Genomic DNA, 22443 nt, shown 5'->3' on the forward strand with positions numbered 1-22443 from the left:
CAGTGAGGGGAACAGGGGGATAAAAGAAAAGAAAACGAAAGACAGAGTGTAGGGCGCCTGCACACAACACCATGCGTTGATGCCATGTGTGCATATGTGCAGGCACCCAACACCACGTCCATACAAAAACATAGTACAATCCATAGTACAAGGACAGAGTGTAGGGCGCCTGCACACAACACCATGCGTTGATGCCATGTGTGCATATGTGCAGGCACCCAACACCACGTCCATACAAAAACATAGTACAATCCAGATACAAATTCAGCTTTTACAGAGGCCAGTTTCGAATTGCAGCCATCCGTAGGTGCCCTTTGAGAGCAGTTTTGAAGGAGCCAAGGGATTCACATGTCTTAATGACTGTTGGTAGGGCGTTCCACATTTTGGTCGCATAGGAGCGAAAAGAATTTAGTCCCTTGTTTGTGCCGAATCTGGGTTGTACATGGTTTGTTGCACTCCCTCTGGTGTTGTGGGTGTGGACTTCGTTTACATTAAGGAAGTATTTAGACAGGTACATGGGTATCTTGGTGGTGTATCTAATCTTGTGGACCAGACCCATTGCAAGATGCTGTACTCTGTCGTCGACCCTAAGCCATCCCAGCCTGTCAAAGTGGGCAGGGGTGAGGTGGGTTCGGGGGGTGAGGCCAAGTAGGAGCCTGACCAGTTTGTTTTGGGAGGTCTGGAGCCTTGTTTTAAGGGCCTTTGAGGTGCTGTGGTACCAGGAGGTGGATGCATAGTCAAAGAAACCTTGTACAAGGGCTCCTGTTAAGGTCTTCAAGGTGTTTTTGTCGACCAGTGAGGAGATCCTGTAGAGGAATCTTGTTCTTTGATTGACTTTTTTGATTACGTTGGTGGCCATCTTATCACCGGAAAGATTGGCCTCCAGGATGGAACCTAGGTAGGTAATTTGATCCTTCCGTGTGATAATATCATCACCAACTCTAACCAAGAAGCCATCTGCCTTTTTGAGATTACTATTTGATCCGAAGAGAATGGATTCAGTTTTTCCCAGGTGTAAGGATAGTTTGTTATCAGCGAGCCAGGTGCAGATTCTACCGAGTTCAGAGCTGAGGGTCTTTTCAACCTGCAGTTTGTTCCTGTCCGAGACCAGCAGTGCTGAGTCGTCTGCGAACAGGAACAAGTTGCAGTCACAAGCTGAAGTCATGTCGTTTACATATATTAGGAACAGTAAAGGCCCTAGTATGCTTCCTTGTGGGACGCCACAGCTCACTGGGAGGGGGGGGGACAGTGTTCCGTTCACTTCCACCATCTGTTCTCTCCCCTCCAGGTAGGATTGCATCCAGCTCACTGATGTGCTATCAAAACCAATAGCTTTAAGCTTGTTAACCAGTATGGAGTGGTTCACGGTGTCAAAAGCCTTTTGGAGGTCCAGCATGACCATGCCGCAGTATTTTCCAGCATCCACCTCGTGTTTGATGTGGTCGCTCAAATAGAGAAGGCATGTGTCAGTGGAGTGGGATGTTCTGAAACCAGATTGGAACTCGTACAACAATTTATTAGTGGCAAGATACTTTTCAACCTGTTCATAGACTATTTTTTCCATCACTTTCGAGATGGAGCTTAGAATAGAAATAGGGCGGTAGTTGCCGGGTTCTAATTTGCTCCCTTTTTTGTACAGGGGGGTTACTTTGGCCAGTTTAAAATCTCTGGGGACCTGTCCTTGTTTGATGGAGAGGTTAACTATGTGGGTGATGACTGGAGCTATGGAAATGGCTGAGTCTCTGAGAAATTTGGAGGGAATATTGTCATGGCCAGTGGCCTTGTGGGGTTGGAGGGCACTCAGTTTCTTAAGTACCTCCTCAGTTGTTACCATTGTCATTTTAAAATCGTCTTTACAAACACCTAGGTTTTTGTAGAAGCCTTTGATGTGCTCTACACCAAAACGCCCAGAGTGGGAGGGCAGTTTGTTAACCAGCATTGTTGCAATGTTTGTAAAGAAGATGTTCAAGTGATTGGCTACATCAACCTTGTCAGTGATGAGGGTGTTATTTGATTTGATGTTTATGTTAGTAAACCTGGTTTTAAGTTTCTGACCACAGCCTAGTTGGTTGTTTAGTAGCTTCCAGAGCTCCCGAGGATTGTTTTTGATTTCCTCGGCTTTAGCATTGATAAAGTTACTTTTGGCTGATTTGGTCATGGCAATTACACCGTTTCTTAGCTTGTTACATTGGGTTTTAAGGATGCACAGTTTGGTTTGGAGATCACTGTCGAAGCGCTTAGCTAGCTTGGACTTGCATTTAAGAAGTTCAGAGCATTTGTTGTCTCTGGCTTTCATTGCAGTCAGTATGTCCGAATTCATCCATGGCTCCGAGCGGGTTTTGACCCTGATGGTTCTCAGAGGAGCCATGTTGTTTAGTACTGTTGTAAATTTGGTTTTAAAGCCAAGCCATGCTTCTTCGACTAGTGAGCTCCTGAGCACATCGGACCAATCCAGTCTCTCCAGTTCTAGGTTAAAGGCCTCACTAGAGTAGGTTTTGAGGTCCCTAGATATGACTGTTTTGTGACAGTCAAATTTTAGTTTCTGTATTTTGCGGGTACAGAAAATCATAAAATGATCACTGAGCCCACATACAATAACCCCTTTCTTGGAGATTCTGGATTTGTCCGAGGTCAGAATGAGATCAATGACAGTTTGAGTAGAATCACACACTCTTGTGGGTTGGGTAATTAGCTGGCTGAAACCATGCAGATCACAGAGCCGACTAAACGATTTAAACACAGGCACTTCCTTACGATGCATGTCCGTATTCCAGTCGCCAATCAGGATTTTCTCTACAGATTCCTCCCCAGCTAAGCACCCCTCAAGAATATCATAGAACCCGTGCTGATCAGGCGGTCTATAGACGGTGCCAACTAGTACTGATTTAGCATTTTTGAAAATTAATTCAACCCACACAGTTTCAATTTCATCATGCTGTAATTCAGTACGAGTAACATATTCAGTGTCTTTGTGAATATACATGCACACGCCACCACCATGCCTGTTTCTGTCGTTCCTAATGACAGTATAGTTTTCTATTTCTATCTCTGGGTCCTTAGTGGACTCGTCAAGCTTAGTTTCAGAAAAACACAGGATGTTTGCCTTACCGTTTTGAAATAGATGTCTGATCTCTGCCAGTTTGCGACTGAGGCTATTCACATTCAAATGAAACAGATGAAGGCCGTTGGTTTCGACGATTGTGTTAATTTCGTCTGTTGGGCGCGACAACACAAGCGTAAAAAAACCCCCAAACTCCAGGTCTGTTCAGTCGCCAAGGTGCACGAAACGAGCACGCGCGCGCGACAATTTCACGGGACGGCGCCCACGTAAATAGGCTTGCGTTGTCGAACTTGTCGCCCCCTCGACTTCTCCGCGTGTACAGAAACGCAGGTCTCATTGGAAATGAATTACTATAGGTGCGTTAATCACTGCCCGTTTGAAAACACCTAATGAAAGATGATGAACTAAAAAGGTTAATGTTACAGGTGAGCTGTGTGGCGTTCCTCCATATCGCATACGCTCCTCTGTACACGCGTCAGGAACCAAGTATCGTCCTACACCGTACCCTGATTCTCACGAAAACATAAATTAGTCATGTGCTGAGGAGTAAAAGTCAAGGCTCTTTGGTGCAAACGCTCCCAGACTCCTCTTACCCCCCCCCCCCCCTCAATTCAGATGAGCATTTAATTTATTTACCATAAAACACAAATCAACTGAAGCTGCTCTGTGCCTTCCCATTCAAGTACAAGATAATTAAGCAAAGAACTAAACAAAAAAATAAATCATTAAAAGAAAAGACTAAGACGACGGTCCTTAGAGATTTAAAATGGACAACATTTTCTGGAGCTAGCCATTATATGATACTTCAACCTCCCCACCACACGGGGGCAGTCTGAGGGAGCCACACCGTGTTCTACTTCATTGGTTGCTAGAGGCTTCTTTGCGAGTTGCACTCTTGCAACTTGCTTCTTTCCTGTGTTTTTCAAATAAGAGTCATCTTTCATCATTTCTTTCCGTTTAGCTTCTTGCCTTTCTTCAGGACCAACTTGTTCTTGATGTGTCCTCGCTTCCTCTTGGCAGTCTGTAAAAAAATAATGAAAATAAATAAAATGCAGTATTGTACGGACTGACACAATATCAAATAATTATGCTCACTCACTGAGTTGGTATCCAGACCTGAGGCTGAAAATATCTATTCTATTCAAAAGAGCTGGAGAGATGGGGAGACCCTTGTTAATGAATAAAATGTTCCATAGCAATGGTTACTGTAGAAGCCATCCTCACTGTTTATGTATGTCTACTTATTATTATTATTATTAATCACAATTGTTGTAGCAATTTGGCATTATTGGGCTTTAGTTTGATGGGTTATAATTGAATTATTGTTTGGACAACAGGGGCACGCCTCCCCAGGCCTAATTGCTTGACAGAGGCTATAAGTAGGCCTGGGTGATTGGGGAGCGGCATGCACCTAGTGGACAAATGGTTTTTACCTGACAGACAGAACAGAGATCATGCCATAACAAGGAAGAGAAGATGTGCCTGTTTGTAATGTATCATTCACTGCACTTTAGAAAGTAAATGCAAACCAAAAAGACATTGAACCTGTGGACAATCTGTTTCTTATGTCTGCGTACATCCTTAATCCCTGAGTGCATCAGTGGGTTTGTTGGCTATGGTAGAAATGTTTGGAACCAACAAAATGGCCACAACAGTTACCATCAGAATAATAGTGCTATTTGCCCAGATGGTTAGCTCAACCGTCTGGGCACCTAGGCTGCCGAACCAGCCGGACGGTGCGTCGCGGGTTCGACTCCCGAGCCTGACGGCCTTTGCTGCTTGTCACTCTCCATCTCTCTCCCCCTTTCCTGTCTGTCTACTGTTCACTATCAACAAACTAAAAAAAACGTAAAAATAAAAAGAATATAGTGCTATTTAACGCATGCACGCACACACACACACACGCACACGCACACACACACACACACACACACCCTTTAAGACCAAAAAAGGGGTTTTTGGGAACATCATTGTCTACACTCTTTACAGGCACATGGGGGCGCTCTGTACCAAGACGACCTGACGAGTATAGGGTACAGAGGCCTTTAAAATGGAAGACGATGTAACAGGTTTTAAAATTATGATACATTCACATAATATAATACTATTATAACCAGAATTTTAGTGTAGCCCTAGAGTAGTAGTACGAGATCTGTGCCCCCCCCCCCAAATAAATAAATGTATAGACCTCGTGTGTTGTGTGCACCTCAATGGTAAATTACTTAGCATCATGAAATCAATACTGCCGCAATATGGCAGAGTAAGGTTACTTTACACTAGCATTCCACCCAAGAGTTGGGTGCAGGGATTCAAGCTAGCTCACAACCTCTGAACCACGTAGACAGCATCTCTACCCAGTGAGCCGACTGCTGCCTTTCTAGTCTTCCTTCTGCGTTGAGTAACAGAACAAAATAATATAAAGGAAAAACAGGATATTTATCTGCAGTGTTGTGTGTGCCGTTGCTTGTCTAGATGTTTGAATGTTTATGAACCACTATATGGAAACAACAGCCCGTTTTCTGGCATTTATCCATTTCAGCTGTTCAATCATTATAGGTTCAGTGGGTCACTGGGTTCAGATCCTGAACAGGTTATAGGATCGTTTCCCGGTCTTGACAATGTTTTCCCAACATCTTGAAGAATCTTAACACTTTTTGAATACTGCAGGATGCATGCATGCATCCTAACCTTGAAAGTCATTTATTATTTTTTAAACATCTTTTCTTTTACCTAAATTTAACAAAATCAAAAACCAATGAAGGGCCCCAGGAGCCCCTGTCAGGGCCTCAAACCCAATTACATTTGTCCCTGCTTCTCGTGGGGGCTCCTCACCGGCAGATGAGCCAGTATAGGATACAACAGCAATGACAACACAGTGTGTGGAGAATGAATTGGCATAACGACTATACATTGGGGAGAAAAAGGGGTAAAAAAAAAAGCAAAGAACAAATAAACACATGAATAAATAAACAAGATAAGGAGGATAAACATTTTGTCTGAATAACCAGCCATGAGAATGACACAACTTACACAAACTTGAATTGTTTTAATCTTGTCTTTTGTTTAACCATGACTGAACAGCAATGTGAAAATGTAAACTTGAATGGGCGACCCGGAGACAAGCAGTTTGAGGAAAGAAAATCAGATGTTGTGGAGGATTTGAAACAGAACGTATACTGCAATATACAGTATTAACTAAAACTAAATTCAGGAATACTTTTACCATCCTGGATAATAAAAAATAAAAAAAGAGAAAACACAAAATGAACTCATTAAAAAGATAAGAGAAATCTGTACACTTTCTGTCTCGTATATTAAGGCTTAATTAGTCCAAACTCTGTCTTTTTGACAGATAAAACTGAAAACATTGTTAAACAACGGTGCTGTGGAAACTATTTTGCAGAGGCTTGTAAAAGTGGCACAACACGTCGTTTCAGCAAACAACTTCAAAGCAAAACAACGTCCTACATAAAGGGTGGGGGGGGACAAATGAGAATACATACAGACGGCTGATACAAAAACATCCTCTTGAATGACATAACGGTGCATGACTTGAAACAGAAGCCTTGTTCACACGGTGTGGGTTTCCTTTATTCCAAAAAACACACTATATCAAAGCTTCCGGAACTCAACAAAGACATCTGCAGCACCTGAAGAGATGAGAACAGTACTGTTGCCTAGAGGGATATGACTGATGTGTAGTTAATCGTACATCGTGAGCTCGTAGATCGCGTATTTTTTGGCGTGGGCCACCATCATATACGACTAAGTATACTGTATTATAGCGGGCTTTAGAGTTCATAGGAAGGTTCGGATAAAAGCCGGACATCCACGATGGCACGCAGTGAACCGAACAGCATACTAACTTCAATAACGTACTCCGGTTCAAATTAAAGCTACAATCCATAACTCGTTATAGTGAAATGAAACCTTACGTTAACCAACCTGTATGGTAAGGGCCAGCTGTAATGGTTTTTGCAACATTCATTTCCTACTAAAACAGAGGCGTGTGCCTGAGCCAATCAAGGTTCCCCAAGCGACACCAGTTTAATGTGTTATTAGTCTTCGTGACTTATCTGTGCCATCAGTCCCTCTCGTTTTGGACATGTCTTGAGGCAGGCATGGTATAGTCAGCCTGCGTATGCTCCACCCGTAGCAGGGAACAACTCTCCAAACGCAAGGACGTCCTGGTAACTTGTAACATTCTCCGCTCAGAGATTTAATCAACCGGACTCACCCGAGTCGTTGCTAGAGTGACACATACATTTAAGCATAGTACTTTGCATCGTATCTGGTGAAATTAAGTAATTCCTGCTTTAAACATTCATAGTGAATTGCAAAACAATCTGAAATAACACACAATTGTCCCGATACTTCAGAGGCCTGCTTAAAACGAGGCCTCTAAAAAGATCATCCTGTTTTGTCCTCCCAAGTGCCACTGTGGCAAGGAGGAAAGGATTTTCACGACTACTTCAGGACAAGACACAGAATAGGTGTGCCGTTGCGTTCAATCAAGAAAGGCACACACGACGCTAAGCGTGACTTGACCATCTCCGTCTATGTCCCGATTACTCCTCTTGAACGGTCTCAGGTTGATTCTTCAGAATCCGCCGACATGCAGATATGAGCTGTGCAACTCTCCTGTGAATCGTGCAGGACAGAGTCGACAACGTCGACGTACACCTTGGTGCCTTTGCTCTCGCATGACCATAATATTATGACCTCAGTGCTTTTTGTTGGGCAAAGCACAACTCCTATAGCTTGACGGTAAAACGTTGGCGCGAGGGGCAGGAGAGTCCCCGCGGGTTCAAGTTCCGGGCAAGCCATTTTTAGGTTATGGATTGCAGCTTTAAGTTCCTATAGTATATCGAGTTGCCTGCATGAACGCCTGTACACGGACCGTCGCCCCCCCTTCACTTCCCCCAACATATTGCGTCTTGATTTCTACTATAGTGCGGAATACTTTGTGTCAGCACGTTGACGCCAAAAGAAGACCGAAAGTCACACATCAACGTGATGGAAAGCGCTATAATGAGGCAACGGGGGCTGCCCCAGTTGAACCACAGCAGCGCTCCCCTCCAACAGGACGCCAAGAAGTGGCTGATTTACAACCGCTACGGGTCGCTCATTTCCATATTTATTCTGAAACCCCCTAGCAGCAGAATATACAATCTAGACTTCTGAAGGGAGAAATGTGGGGGGGGGGGGGGGGGGGGGGGGGAGAGAGAACGTCGTCGTAAAAAAATTCACATTCGTTCTTTCCACAAAAGTCTCACGTCCCTCCGAACTAGAATTATTGCATTCGCTGTTCTGTCTGTTGAAAAACAAAATGAAAATAACATTAATCTCACATGAAATTAAACAGAGAGAGAAAACATTTTATCTGCATATAAAAAAAAAAAAATGAAAAGAAAAAAGAAATCACCACAATACTCCAATATATTATAACCCTTTTTAAAACATTTTCTATACATAACATATTTACATATTAGGCCATGTTTTTTTTTTCTTCTTCTAAAGACTTTGTCGAACAGCACAAAAGAGCCAACCACACGCATCAAATAAAATATACTGTATAGGTCCTTTCAGATGGGCATTGATTTTCCGCGCTTTATTTATATTTAAATATGACACATACCGAGGCTGCCAGGATTATTTGGAGCATACGCCGAAGTATTTGCGCCTTTGATCCATGATCAATCCCCGTGAAAATAGTCCAATGGCTTGTTGTCGAACCGAAAGATAATCCACCGTCGTGATGGGGGGGAAGAACAACAAACGCATGGAGCCCAGTGAAAACCACCGTTCAACTTGCATTGAACTCATTTTCCCAGAAGCCCCTTGCAGCCCAGTGCACGGGTCGATTCCCGGTGACGTCATCATAACGCGTCGGCCTCGTCACCAGGTCCGCGACAAATCCGCTATTTCTTTTAAATTATTAAAAAAAACGGCGAAATAAACACGTAAAACAAATAGCGGGTTTAGCGTATTAAGCAGGGGAAGAACATGGATTATAATGTGGGTTTAGCTGGCTATGTAGTCAAATGTGTTAACGCAGACGTTGTCGCCTGGATAAACGTCAGCTCTGCTCCAGGTCTGCTAATGAGGGGCGCGACAACACAAGCGTAAAAAAACCCCCAAACTCCAGGTCTGTTCAGTCGCCAAGGTGCACGAAACGAGCACGCGCGCGCGACAATTTCACGGGACGGCGCCCACGTAAATAGGCTTGCGTTGTCGAACTTGTCGCCCCCTCGACTTCTCCGCGTGTACAGAAACGCAGGTCTCATTGGAAATGAATTACTATAGGTGCGTTAATCACTGCCCGTTTGAAAACACCTAATGAAAGATGATGAACTAAAAAGGTTAATGTTACAGGTGAGCTGTGTGGCGTTCCTCCATATCGCATACGCTCCTCTGTACACGCGTCAGGAACCAAGTATCGTCCTACACCGTACCCTGATTCTCACGAAAACATAAATTAGTCATGTGCTGAGGAGTAAAAGTCAAGGCTCTTTGGTGCAAACGCTCCCAGACTCCTCTTACCCCCCCCCCCCCCCCCCCCCCCACCACCCCTCAATTCAGATGAGCATTTAATTTATTTACCATAAAACACAAATCAACTGAAGCTGCTCTGTGCCTTCCCATTCAAGTACAAGATAATTAAGCAAAGAACTAAACAAAAAAATAAATCATTAAAAGAAAAGACTAAGACGACGGTCCTTAGAGATTTAAAATGGACAACATTTTCTGGAGCTAGCCATTATATGATACTTCAACCTCCCCACCACACGGGGGCAGTCTGAGGGAGCCACACCGTGTTCTACTTCATTGGTTGCTAGAGGCTTCTTTGCGAGTTGCACTCTTGCAACTTGCTTCTTTCCTGTGTTTTTCAAATAAGAGTCATCTTTCATCATTTCTTTCCGTTTAGCTTCTTGCCTTTCTTCAGGACCAACTTGTTCTTGATGTGTCCTCGCTTCCTCTTGGCAGTCTGTAAAAAAATAATGAAAATAAATAAAATGCAGTATTGTACGGACTGACACAATATCAAATAATTATGCTCACTCACTGAGTTGGTATCCAGACCTGAGGCTGAAAATATCTATTCTATTCAAAAGAGCTGGAGAGATGGGGAGACCCTTGTTAATGAATAAAATGTTCCATAGCAATGGTTACTGTAGAAGCCATCCTCACTGTTTATGTATGTCTACTTATTATTATTATTATTAATCACAATTGTTGTAGCAATTTGGCATTATTGGGCTTTAGTTTGATGGGTTATAATTGAATTATTGTTTGGACAACAGGGGCACGCCTCCCCAGGCCTAATTGCTTGACAGAGGCTATAAGTAGGCCTGGGTGATTGGGGAGCGGCATGCACCTAGTGGACAAATGGTTTTTACCTGACAGACAGAACAGAGATCATGCCATAACAAGGAAGAGAAGATGTGCCTGTTTGTAATGTATCATTCACTGCACTTTAGAAAGTAAATGCAAACCAAAAAGACATTGAACCTGTGGACAATCTGTTTCTTATGTCTGCGTACATCCTTAATCCCTGAGTGCATCAGTGGGTTTGTTGGCTATGGTAGAAATGTTTGGAACCAACAAAATGGCCACAACAGTTACCATCAGAATAATAGTGCTATTTGCCCAGATGGTTAGCTCAACCGTCTGGGCACCTAGGCTGCCGAACCAGCCGGACGGTGCGTCGCGGGTTCGACTCCCGAGCCTGACGGCCTTTGCTGCTTGTCACTCTCCATCTCTCTCCCCCTTTCCTGTCTGTCTACTGTTCACTATCAACAAACTAAAAAAAACGTAAAAATAAAAAGAATATAGTGCTATTTAACGCATGCACGCACACACACACACACACACACACACGCACACACACACACACACACACACCCTTTAAGCATACTGCCTAACAGGCTTTGATGGCCTGCTGAGTTTTGGGCAAAATATGTAGGAGTAGCAGCAAAACGGGTGCTTTATAGAAAGCTTGTTGTAAAGCGGAGATTCGCGTGGCCTGTTTGGGGAACCGAATCACGATCCAAGTGTCCTGTTATATAACATATGCTGGGAGTGTGAAAGATTCACACATTATTGGCCCAGCGGTACCCGAGAGCTTCTCACAGACAGACAGACAGACAGGCAGACACACATGGACGAACCGGGTCGAAAACACAATCCCCTCCCCCGGCCTGGTGGAAATAATTGTCGACTTAGTCTATGCTTTCATTATTACCATTAGCTGCATACAATATCACGTGAAAACAATGGCAGTGGCCTGTTTGGGGAACCGAATCACGATCCAAGTGTCCTGTTATATAACATATGCTGGGAGTGTGAAAGATTCACACATATTGGCCCAGCGGTACCCGAGAGCTTCTCACAGACAGACAGACAGACAGGCAGACACACATGGACGAACCGGGTCGAAAACACAATCCCCTCCCCCGGCCTGGTGGAAATAATTGTCGACTTAGTCTATGCTTTCATTATTACCATTAGCTGCATACAATATCACGTGAAAACAATGGCAGTGTTAAGTGCCTTGCAGAGTCGTTTTCCGTTGCTGATGATCACCCACTAGCGACTTCCTTTGACAATGAATGGTAGACTGCAATATGCCCCGTGCGAACGCAATGATTAATTGATTACAGCACTAGCAAAAGACGCAGAACTGGGTCAATTCATTTAGAATGAACAAGTTTCAAGCTGGCAAGCGTCGTGGTGTGAGCTCGTGGATCGGCAGTGGTATATAGCCTACTTCGATTGATGATATAGTGTACCACTCATTATATACAGCTGCCATCTAGTGGGCGAGTAGATGCTTGCACATTAAAGATTATAATAGACCGACGTAAGCGACTATATATGTATAAAATAAGCTTGCGTTTTTTTGTGTCCGTTTGACTCAAAACGGACTATGTAGAGGCCATTACACTGTCTGGCACTAAGTTGATCACGCACGCTTTGGAAATGAAGTTAACATGTGCCCAAACAGGGTGCTCACGACTGAGTTTGCCAGGGGCTTAACTTTTAGAACGATAACAAAATTATTCCAATTTACGTATACAGTATATAGAAGTCATATTCTCAAAGTCGGTTTCCATTTATTTTGATCTCATCCGTTTACCAAGTCAGACTGTACGGCTAGATTAGAAATGTAATCCGTTGTTTGAAGTTCAGGAAGAAAGCAAATGATGTTGTACCGTATATAAATAATATAGGAGCGCATCTATGATTGTAGATCGTTTCTTTTTGACGATAGGCAAAAACAGGTGAGATTTTGTTGGAAATAGCCAATCTACAAGCTAACAACTTGTAGATCGGCACCATAGCCCATAGCGCGGCTCATAGCTCATAGCTCATAGCGCGGCTCATAGCTCATAGCGCAGCACATAGCTCGTAGCTCATAGCGCGGGACAGTGATCTGCTACTTTTCAACAGCTAACGTTTAAAACAATGGTTAAAGTCAGTTAAAAGCTATAATAAGGTGACACAGATGCATCCTCCGGTCTACATGGGTTAAACTATACCTTCTTGGATGTGTACTTCTGCTTGGGGAGGACACTACGCAGCTTGTGGTCCAGGGGTTCCCTGTTGTCCAGGCCCTTGACCTTGTAGATTCTGACCAGCCAGTGTTCCGAGGTGAAGGCCTCCTCCAGATGTCGGAACTTGATGTCTTTGTTGCCGATCTCCGCGTTACGCGTCCGGTCAAAGCCAGGCGGCGTCCGGAAGTCCAGCTTGAGGGAACAAGCATAACATTTATAATATGCTTGAAACTTGAAAGCGGACATATTGAAATGATACAATGTGCTTTAACTGCTTTGTCAATGTACAGTAGATATGTTTTAGTAGCAATGTCCCTATGCTTAGAGTACGTGTCCCTATGTTTAGAGTACCAACAGGGAGCACTCACTTCAGACTGGTCTGATTTTTCTTTTGCAAAATGTTACTAAAAAGTAGCTACAAGCTCACAATCATCGAATCGCGAAAAGTAGTCAATAGGGGTTAAAATAACAAAAGTAAAAGAGAATATAATTTATGAAAGGTTACAAAGAAACAGTATAACTATAGTTATCAGATTAAAAAAAGTAAAACAAAAAGTTACAAGGGTTACGAGAAATTTATAAGCAGTGCTTTGGCTGCAGGTTCAGCGACCAGGTCTAACAAACAAATAAAACCTCATTTCCATCCATGTACAGCTAGCTTATAGCTGCACTGCTGCTACCATAGCTGTGCACGTAATGCTATGAGCTCTTTGGAGAAACTGAAGGAGGGAGGTAGTGTTTATCTCACGAAAACCTGAGCATCTGGGGCAAAAGCTAACTCAAACTCTCAATGCGGGTGAATTGCTACCGTCACTCACAGTGTCCGTATGAGTGAAAGTCAGAGAAAGAAGAAACGTAGAATATGAAAGAAGATGGAATACATGCGACATGGTCTTCCCTTTGATGGCATTACATTGTAGCGTAGCCAATAGCTAGCATTCAACCCTTTGATGACTTTATAATCGTAGTGTGTGGCTAGCGCTCAGCCCTTTGTGCTTTGATTCTCTCCAATCTCTCCAGTGTTGACTTGGACAGCACATTTTGATTTTAGTTTTTAGTCATAGTCTCTTGAATATAGTTTTCATTTAGTTGTAGTCACATTTTAGTCCCCTGGAATGTTTTAGTGTTGGTCTCGTTTTAGTCGACTAAAATATCATAAGAATTTAGTCGACTAAATCTAGAGTTGATTGAGTTGTAATTCAGTACGTCTGGTAACTCTGGTGGCTGTGGAATCTGAGAGTGGGATTTGCTTTATTTTAGCTGTCATCCTTTCCTCCTTTTCTTTGCCATCAAACATGGTGTCCAACATTATTTTATTATTTCAGCAACAGAGAATTGCTTACCCATACCCAAAACCCACGGCCCTTTAAGTGGCGCGTGGGCACTGTCAAACTTTCTCTTAGTACTACCAGTGAACTTATAGAACATGCCATTGTGATTCATTAAAAATGTAATCGCGTTCTACTACCGTTGAACAGCTGGCAAAGTGCCGGTACGAGCGAACACACTCTTGCTGCACTGCAACTCCAAACCTATACTGCGCGTCCGCAGCTCGTCTTCAGTCACCCTTTTGTTGTTTTGTGTATGAGGCCGACACGTGCCGCGAGCCAATGTGTGACTCCGACCCAAGCCAACAGCCAATCATCGTCATGGACATGCCAGCCCATAATACACAGGCACACACCGTTAGTCGGTCCACACTCAGCTGCGCTGCTGCATTCAGGGAACACAACGGATAGTTCAACTCGCAGTCGTGGTAACTCGCAGATTTTGAATTGTTTTCTGTGATTTGTCCATTTGGTCCGCGGTGAGGTGTGCCGCGGTCCCGTCACGGACCGCCTGTTGAGGACCCCTGCTCTATATACTGTATATACCACTGGAATATGTATAGAAATTATATACATATTATTAGGGAGGCACGATATAGATTCTTTTGAAACTGCTACCGATAGATAACTTCCAGCTTCTCAAGACCCCGATACTAATATAATATTAGTATTATAATAATAATAATAATAATAATATAATAATAACCGATAATAAATAGACACACTACCACTAGTGAGTAACGGTACATTTAACCCAATTTTGGGTTCCCCCTTTTTGGTGTTTTAAACATTATGTTATATTAGCTATTGAAAAAATAGCAGATCTACAAGCTCATAGCTTGTAGGTCTGCTATTTTTGAGAAATCGTGAAAATATTTATTTCAGAAAACTGGAGGATTTAGAAGACTTTTCTTTATTTATTTCGACGTCAGGCCTACAGTAAATGGGATAACATAGCTTTGACCAAAGCAGCAGATCCAAAAGCCTCTGGGTGCTTTGCCAGCAGATAAACTAATCATTTAGCAGAACTGCAAGCATATGGAAAAAATATATAATAAAGAATATATATATATATAATCAAGCCTATTAATAATGTAATCTGCATATCTTAATTCCTGATATCGGGCCGATAATTATCGTGCATTCCTAATACATAATCGTATAATCGTCAAAATATAAATCCCAGGAAGATTCCAGGATGAATGATTCACGGTCCTTCAGCCAATTTCAAGTTGGGTATAAGGAGTATACCTTCTTGCATGCGTCCGAGAACACTCCACAGATTGTGATTATAGCTAAAGCTCTTAATTTTACAGGCTGAAGAGAGAGAACGGAGCGAAAGGACATGGAGACTCTCTGCATTCACCTTGTCCTACTTCATGTCGTTAGATTCCCCCCCCCCCACAAACTCAATCTCTCTCTCTCTCCCCCCCACTGCCCACACTGTATCCTCTGTTTCTTTTCTTTTTTTCACTATTTTGTAACCCATTTTTCAACCCTGTGTCAATCATCTAATGTGATCCTGCGCTCTACAAACACCCTCCGCCAACCTAGTCCCCATACATGGGGGACAAGGGGAGAGCAACGGACTTGAACTCATGCTTCCTTCATGCCTGAGTGTCCAAGTTGCTCCTTTACACCTGACAGGGGGGAGTTTCCCTGGTTGGACGTATAGCGCGTGGAAGGAACACGTTATTCCAACCAGTTCTTGTCCCCTCCATCAGGCACCCCCGGCTGGCCAGGGGGAGGAAGTTTAGAGACCAGGATTACTGCATGTTCTTTGTGAGGGTGCCTATACCCTAGGGGACACGGGGAGGACATGCAAACTCCACACGCCGCCAGCACCCACAGCGTCCAGAGCGGGAATCGAACCCAGGACCTTCTAGCTGTGAGCCCACAGCACTATACCAACTGTGCCACCGTGCCCCCCATGTATCATCCGTTTCAATCTCTCAATCTCCCGCATGGGGCGGTATATGCAGTCTCGACACAGCAGGTGGCCATGTCTCGTCCGTGGGGCCGCGTGGCAAACCGGAACGGAGCGAGCGATTCCGCTGCGCCGTCGTCTGTGGAGACGCCTTCGTGGCCGAGCTCGCCGCTTGGACGAGGAGGAAGTGCCTGGCAGCATCTCTCCCGCGCATTTCTCTCCTCCGATAAGGGGCAAGGAGGAGCCTCGCATGCGCTCCTCCTCCTCCTGCTTGGAGTGCTCGAGCCGACCGTCAGTGAGACTGACAAACCCTGCTGTGTAATATAATAGAATACAACTGACAAGACTCTACAAATCAGAAAAAAGCTAGCTAATCGGAAAACCATTAGCCTGCTAGCGGCACCGCAAGCTCATGGCTCTAATCGTGGCGTATACTTGATTAGTTCAGACCACTTACTGCAGGGTTATGTGGGGAGTAAAGTGGAGCAACATGGACTCTAGGGGCTACTAATGGGCTTTTAGACATGCTCCGCACCCCCTGAATTCTGTACTGGCCATATATATGGAGCGTGTCTTGAGTGTACAGGGTTTGATGAGGTCAGACCAACACATGGAATGTCAGAACAGGTCAGCTCCTGTTCTAAGATCAAAGGGTGGCAGCGGGGGGCAGTGTCTCGAGTGTACATGGTTTGATGAGGGCCCAGGTAGGGCCAGGTCTTCATTTTCGGGCCTGTTGAAAACTCCAGTTTTCGCCAGTTCTTTTTTCTGCACTATTAACTTTGGGGCAAGCCCGTCTAGAGCTTAAATGGACAGGTATCAGTCAGAAGGGAGACATCGAAGGGGAAGGATGGATGGGGCAGGATCGACATAATGGAATGTCAGACCAGGTCAGATCCATATATAAGGGTCTGAGGTGAGATGTAGAGTTGCTGGCCAATATCGGTGACATCTTGGATCTCCATATGGGCTTAATATTGACGACATCACGTGATGTCACGAGGCATGGCCATATTATGGGGCGTGACTGACGGGAAATGCACGATTTAATAGATAACTGCAACCTGCGGTCGCAATAATTGCCACCGTAGCACAATATCGGCCGACCGAGCGGGAACAAAATCTGTGATCCGACCCACCAAGCCTGATTGGAGCACCCCTATATAGTGTTAAAACTTGTATAGAAGCTCCGGAAGAGCCTTTACAGCACCAAGAACTCAGTTACAGCCTCGCATAAAACCGCCAAATGTTTATTTATTGGGTTCTCTCGGCTGCAGCCAAAGAAAATCCCTTGGATGCAGCCTCTCGTGCTTGAACTGCATAAACCATGACAGCTTCTCGGCTTTTGTGTTGCGTGAACTCACCTGCATTTCCCCGAAGCGATAGTAGGACATCTTGTACATGAGGCAGTTGAGCAGTGTGGGCGAACCCGCTTTATCCACCCTGAACTCTCCCTGAGGAGTGAAGTAGTCGCTCTCCTGGAGGACACATGAAGGGCACGAGGAAAGGAAGAGGAAAGGGAGAGGAGAGGAGGAGGCAGAGTGAACGATTGGATTTGAATCACACCCCCCGGCACACACACACACACACACACACACACACACGTACACACCAAGGACTCGCATCATTATTAAGGCTGTACCCTAGCGCTGTTTTTAGGACTCGAACTTCGGCAGGAATTTTCGAGCGAACATCCGGACCATTTGTTTCTAATTAATTAATTTCTCCGAGTGCTTTTAACCAGGCTGCAATTCAACACGAGATATCCGCCTTGAACATGATTAGCACAGCGCTGAAGAGAGCGCAGCGCCCTCTCTTTATCAATCTCTCTCGTCTCTCCCACACACACACACACACACACACACACACACACACACACACACACACACACACACACACACACACACACACTCTCCACGAAAACAAGCTGATATGCGAGCTCATCATTCCATAAAAATGAGCCATGAGTTGAATTCTCAAGCAGCCCCCAAAACATGGTAATTGTGAGTACCTGTAAGACTGTCCATATTTTTTGTCAGACCAAAAATGCTTCCTGTAAGCTTGTTCGCAGGTAGCTGACAAGAGTGTAGCTTGCTCGTTAGCTGTCTCTCGTTTTTTCCACCTGTGTAGGCTACTCTCAGAAGCGCATTGAGTTGTGTGTGTGTGTGTGTCACTGTGTCTCTTCTGCTGTCAAGCAGGACTTTCAGATTATTGTAAACACAACTTCAACATAGTACTCCTATTATGCATATCGCATATTTTTGAGTAAAATAATAATAATAATAATACATTAATACAAAATAAAATAAACGAATGGTTCAAGCCCATTAATTAAGATTTGAGTGCCAACCTTAACGAGCGAACATTCGAACCCCGAATGTTCTGGGACAGCCTTAATCATTATAGAGTAGGAAATATTTCTGTCGGAATTTGATCCAGTTAGTTTTTGTTGCATTACCGACACCGTACTATTTTATGCAATTTTACAACAGCTTCAATGCATCTTGAAGTAGACTGTACAACTCTCTCTGGAGCCATTTTATTTTATTAAACAGTAGGCAATTATTTTTACGCCTTTTCTCACAATGTACAGTGGTCGTAATGCCATTTAACCGTCCCTATTAACAGGTGCTAAATGAAACTAAATTAAATTAAGCTATGATGACTAAAACTAAGACTAAATGACAATTTTGTCAACAAATAAAAAACTAGCCAGTATAAGTCATTTTATACTTGGTTGCATGCTGAAAAATAGCACACCTACAAGCTCACAACATGTCGCGCTGCGACACATTGTAGGCTTGTAGATCGGCTATTTTCAGCAAGTGTAAAATCAGTCATTACGGCGGCATCAAGGCCCGCCATAATACATGTTAGTCGTCTAAATCAACTGCATTTAGTCAATGAAAAAATCTTATGATATTTAGTCAACCAAAACTATACACTACCGCTAAAACATTCCAGGTGACTAAAACAAAATGAAAACTATTAAGTAAGAAGTGATATGAGAAGGATAGCAAATGGAACACAACCACCCTAAAGACTCGATCTACACATCGAGTGATCCTGGTGCATAGAAATTGAATTATTGGAAGACTTGACTTTCAAATGTACATACACTTTGTTTCGATTGTAATTGCTGTATTGTGCCCCTTGCATTGGCGACGTAAAACGTAATGTTTTCTCATGCCAATAAAGCCCTTTGAATTGAAATTGAATTGTGTGTATAGAGACCGTGAAGGCGTTTTGTCGCGCGCGTCTCAACAGACAACTCACTCTGATGTCCTTGGGGTGCTCGCCCTCCGCAATGCGCACCATCCACAGGAACTTGTTGATGTCGTCGCCCGAGTAGCCGATCACGCCTCCGAAGATGATGAGAACGTAGTCCACGTCCAGGGACCTCATGATCTGATACGCCGCGCTCTCATTGGACGACATGGCTTTGCCCACCTGGAAGAAGAAGGAGAAGACCACACATCACCACGTTAACCCTATAGCCCGCAGCTAACGTTTTAAAGGTTTTATGACATTCATTTTCATTTCTTTTTCTTTTTTCTTTTAGGTTTTATGACCTCAATTACACCCAAAACGACCTGAACTTTGAACATTCAGTGGATTTTCTGTGGTCTGGAGTTTTCTTTGGGGTTTGGAAGCCTTTTGAGCTACAATGAAAACAGGGAACACAGTGAAAACAGTGACTGGCATCTGCTGGCAAATCCCATTGACATATATGGGATTTGCAGGCTCTTACATCACAAACTGCCGGCAAATCAAAGAGCACCTGTTTGAGCCAGAAAACCCCAGATCACAGAAAATCTACTGAATGTTAAAAGTTCATGTTTTTTGGGTGCAATTTGAGATTAGAAAACCTAAAAAAAAAAACAGAACAATTCCAAAACCTTCGGGTCGTGGCTGAGATTTGCGCACGCCCAAATCGGATCTCACCGATCTGTCCTGCAGTGAGTGGCCACTGCGCTCCCCCAGGCTTTAACCCATTCTGAACGGGAACCCATTTTGGCGTTAGCATCATGTTATGCTTTAGCTATTGAAAAATAGCAGATCTACAAGCTCATAGCGCGCCACCGAGTGGCGCGCTACGAGCTTGTAGGTCTGCTATTTTTGAAAAATCGAAGAATGACTGACATTTTTTAGAATCTGATCTCAGGTCAGAATGGGTTCATCAGACCAGTGTGTGTCCAGCGGAAATCTCGTATGAATCTGATCTCAGGTCAGAATGGGTTAAATGTTTGCGTCGACGAAAATGAAAGCTGGGTATACCGAGGCTACATCAACCCATTTAGACCTGAGGCCCATTTTTTTCTTTTTTTAACCCTCTAAAACACCCGCATTAATTTCTACTTGCAAAAAATTGATTTCAACCTTACTACTACTTTCTACTACTAGGACTGACACTAAAAAATATGTAAAAAAAAATAATAATAAAAAAGTTTGATGAAAATGTTATAATAATTATATAATAATATAATAAATTAATAATTTACATTTGGGGGATATCTTTCACAATAATGAATAAAACATGTTCTAGACATTCTAATGATCACAAAAAAACATATATTACAATTATTTTACCTACTTTTATTAGGGTAAAGGTCAAAAGTCTTAGGTTAAAAAATGTCCAGACATTTTTTATTTGTGTGAATTTCAGCCTCTGTGGGGGGTGTTTATATGCAAATATCATGACCAATGGCATTGAAATGGCATTGCAATGAACATCACTGATGACGTTTAGGTGAAAAAAGAACAGAAAAAAATTATAATAATTTAGTAATTAATTGTTGCTAAAAAGCAACTCTGGGTGCTAGAGGGCTTCTAAAAAATGAATGAAAAAAAAAACCTTGGGATAAATTGCACAGAAACGTTATTCTAAAATGGAATGGTGTTCCTAAAAAATAAACACAAGTTTATGGAGCTGGCCAACAGTATGGATTTAAAACGGTAGAAACGGCAGGTATTTCCGGTTCAACGGCTACATCAGTTTTTGTTTGAACACTGAGGCATCTATTTACCAGCTGTCCTGTGTTTTTTTTTTAAACACATGGTGATGGTTTTACGTAGATGTGGCTAAAAAGAAAACAGAGGAATCGGACTGAGAGGAGAACACATTGAACAAGAGACAGAAAGACCAGACTACTGTTTGATGCAGGATATCGCGCTTGGGACTGAATATATACATGCAGCAACTTAGTGCCATGAAGAACAAAGTGCCATGGCTCCTAGGGGTGGGACGATATGGGTACCTCACGATACAACATATCGCGATATTAGGCCCTCAATAACGATAATATCACGATATTCGATATACATTGCGATATGTCGATATATCGTATGAAATTTCATCAACGATATATATCACGATATCTGCATTCTGCAACTACAAAATACTTGGAACTGGAAAAAAAAACGCTATTGTCGTGCTCGGACACGGAGGGACACACACACATAGCTCGGTAGCCGTCTATAGGGGTTGCACCACTCAAACACTAAATGAATACTCAATAAACTCCCCTTTTGACTCATACTCTCGTCATAATACCTCACAAACACCACCAACTGACCATTATCACTGGTATCATAATACCTCACAAACACCACCAACTGACCATTATCACTGGTGTCATCATAATACCTCACAAACACCACCAACTGACCATTATCACTGGTATCATAATACCTCACAAACACCACCAACTGACCATTATCACTGGTGTCATCATAATACCTCACAGACACCACCAACTGACCATTATCACTGGTGTCATCATAATACCTCACAGACACCACCAACTGACCATTATCACTGGTGTCATCATAATACCTCACAGACACCACCAACTGACCATTATCACTGGTGTCATCATAATACCTCACAGACACCACCAACTGACCATTATCACTGGTGTCATCATAATACCTCACAGACACCACCAACTGACCATTATCACTGGTGTCATCATAATACCTCACAGACACCACCAACTGACCATTATCACTGGTGTCATCATAATACCTCACAGACACCACCAACTGACCATTATCACTGGTGTCGTCATAATGCCTCACAAACACCACCAACTGACCATTATCACTGGTGTCATCATAATACCTCACAGACACCACCAACTGACCATTATCACTGGTGTCATCATAATACCTCACAGACACCACCAACTGACCATTATCACTGGTGTCATCATAATACCTCACAGACACCACCAACTGACCATTATCACTGGTGTCATCATAATACCTCACAAACACCACCAACTGACCATTATCACTGGTGTCATCATAATACCTCACAGACACCACCAACTGACCATTATCACTGGTGTCATCATAATACCTCACAGACACCACCAACTGACCATTATCACTGGTGTCAGTGGACTGGTCCACTGCTGGGGAAATGCATCCTGCATTTTGTATTCCCACAAAGCTGTTTGGACAAATCACCATCCAGTAATTCAGCATTTTGCTGTGGAATCTGAGAGTGGGATTTGCTTTATTTCAGCGGTCATTTCCTCCTTTTCTAAACATGTTGTTCATCACTTC

General features: G+C 43.3%; 1 protein-coding gene across 2 annotated transcripts in view; it reads right to left on the reverse strand.

Annotated features, from left to right (window-relative positions):
- The window catches only part of LOC308332402 (dolichyl-diphosphooligosaccharide--protein glycosyltransferase subunit STT3B-like), a 186164-nt gene that overhangs the window by 2465 nt on the left and 161256 nt on the right, over window positions 1-22443 (reverse strand). Inside the window, exons 13-16 of one of the 2 annotated variants that reach the window (XR_013965710.1) lie at window positions 19147-19320; window positions 17235-17348; window positions 12604-12810; window positions 8611-10049 (exon numbers count right to left, since the gene is read on the reverse strand). Coding sequence is in view for 1 of the 2 variants with exons in the window: in XM_080788293.1 (XP_080644419.1) it covers window positions 9972-10049; window positions 12604-12810; window positions 17235-17348; window positions 19147-19320 (573 nt within the window). In the remaining variant the exon portion in view is untranslated. Of the gene's footprint in view, window positions 1-6084; window positions 10050-12603; window positions 12811-17234; window positions 17349-19146; window positions 19321-22443 lie in introns of those variants that run through there. The other variant, XM_080788293.1, reaches the window with a different exon arrangement.

Source organism: Protomyctophum bolini (genome assembly GCF_963924005.1).
Source record: "Protomyctophum bolini genome assembly, chromosome: 17".
NCBI lineage: Eukaryota > Metazoa > Chordata > Actinopteri > Myctophiformes > Myctophidae > Protomyctophum > Protomyctophum bolini.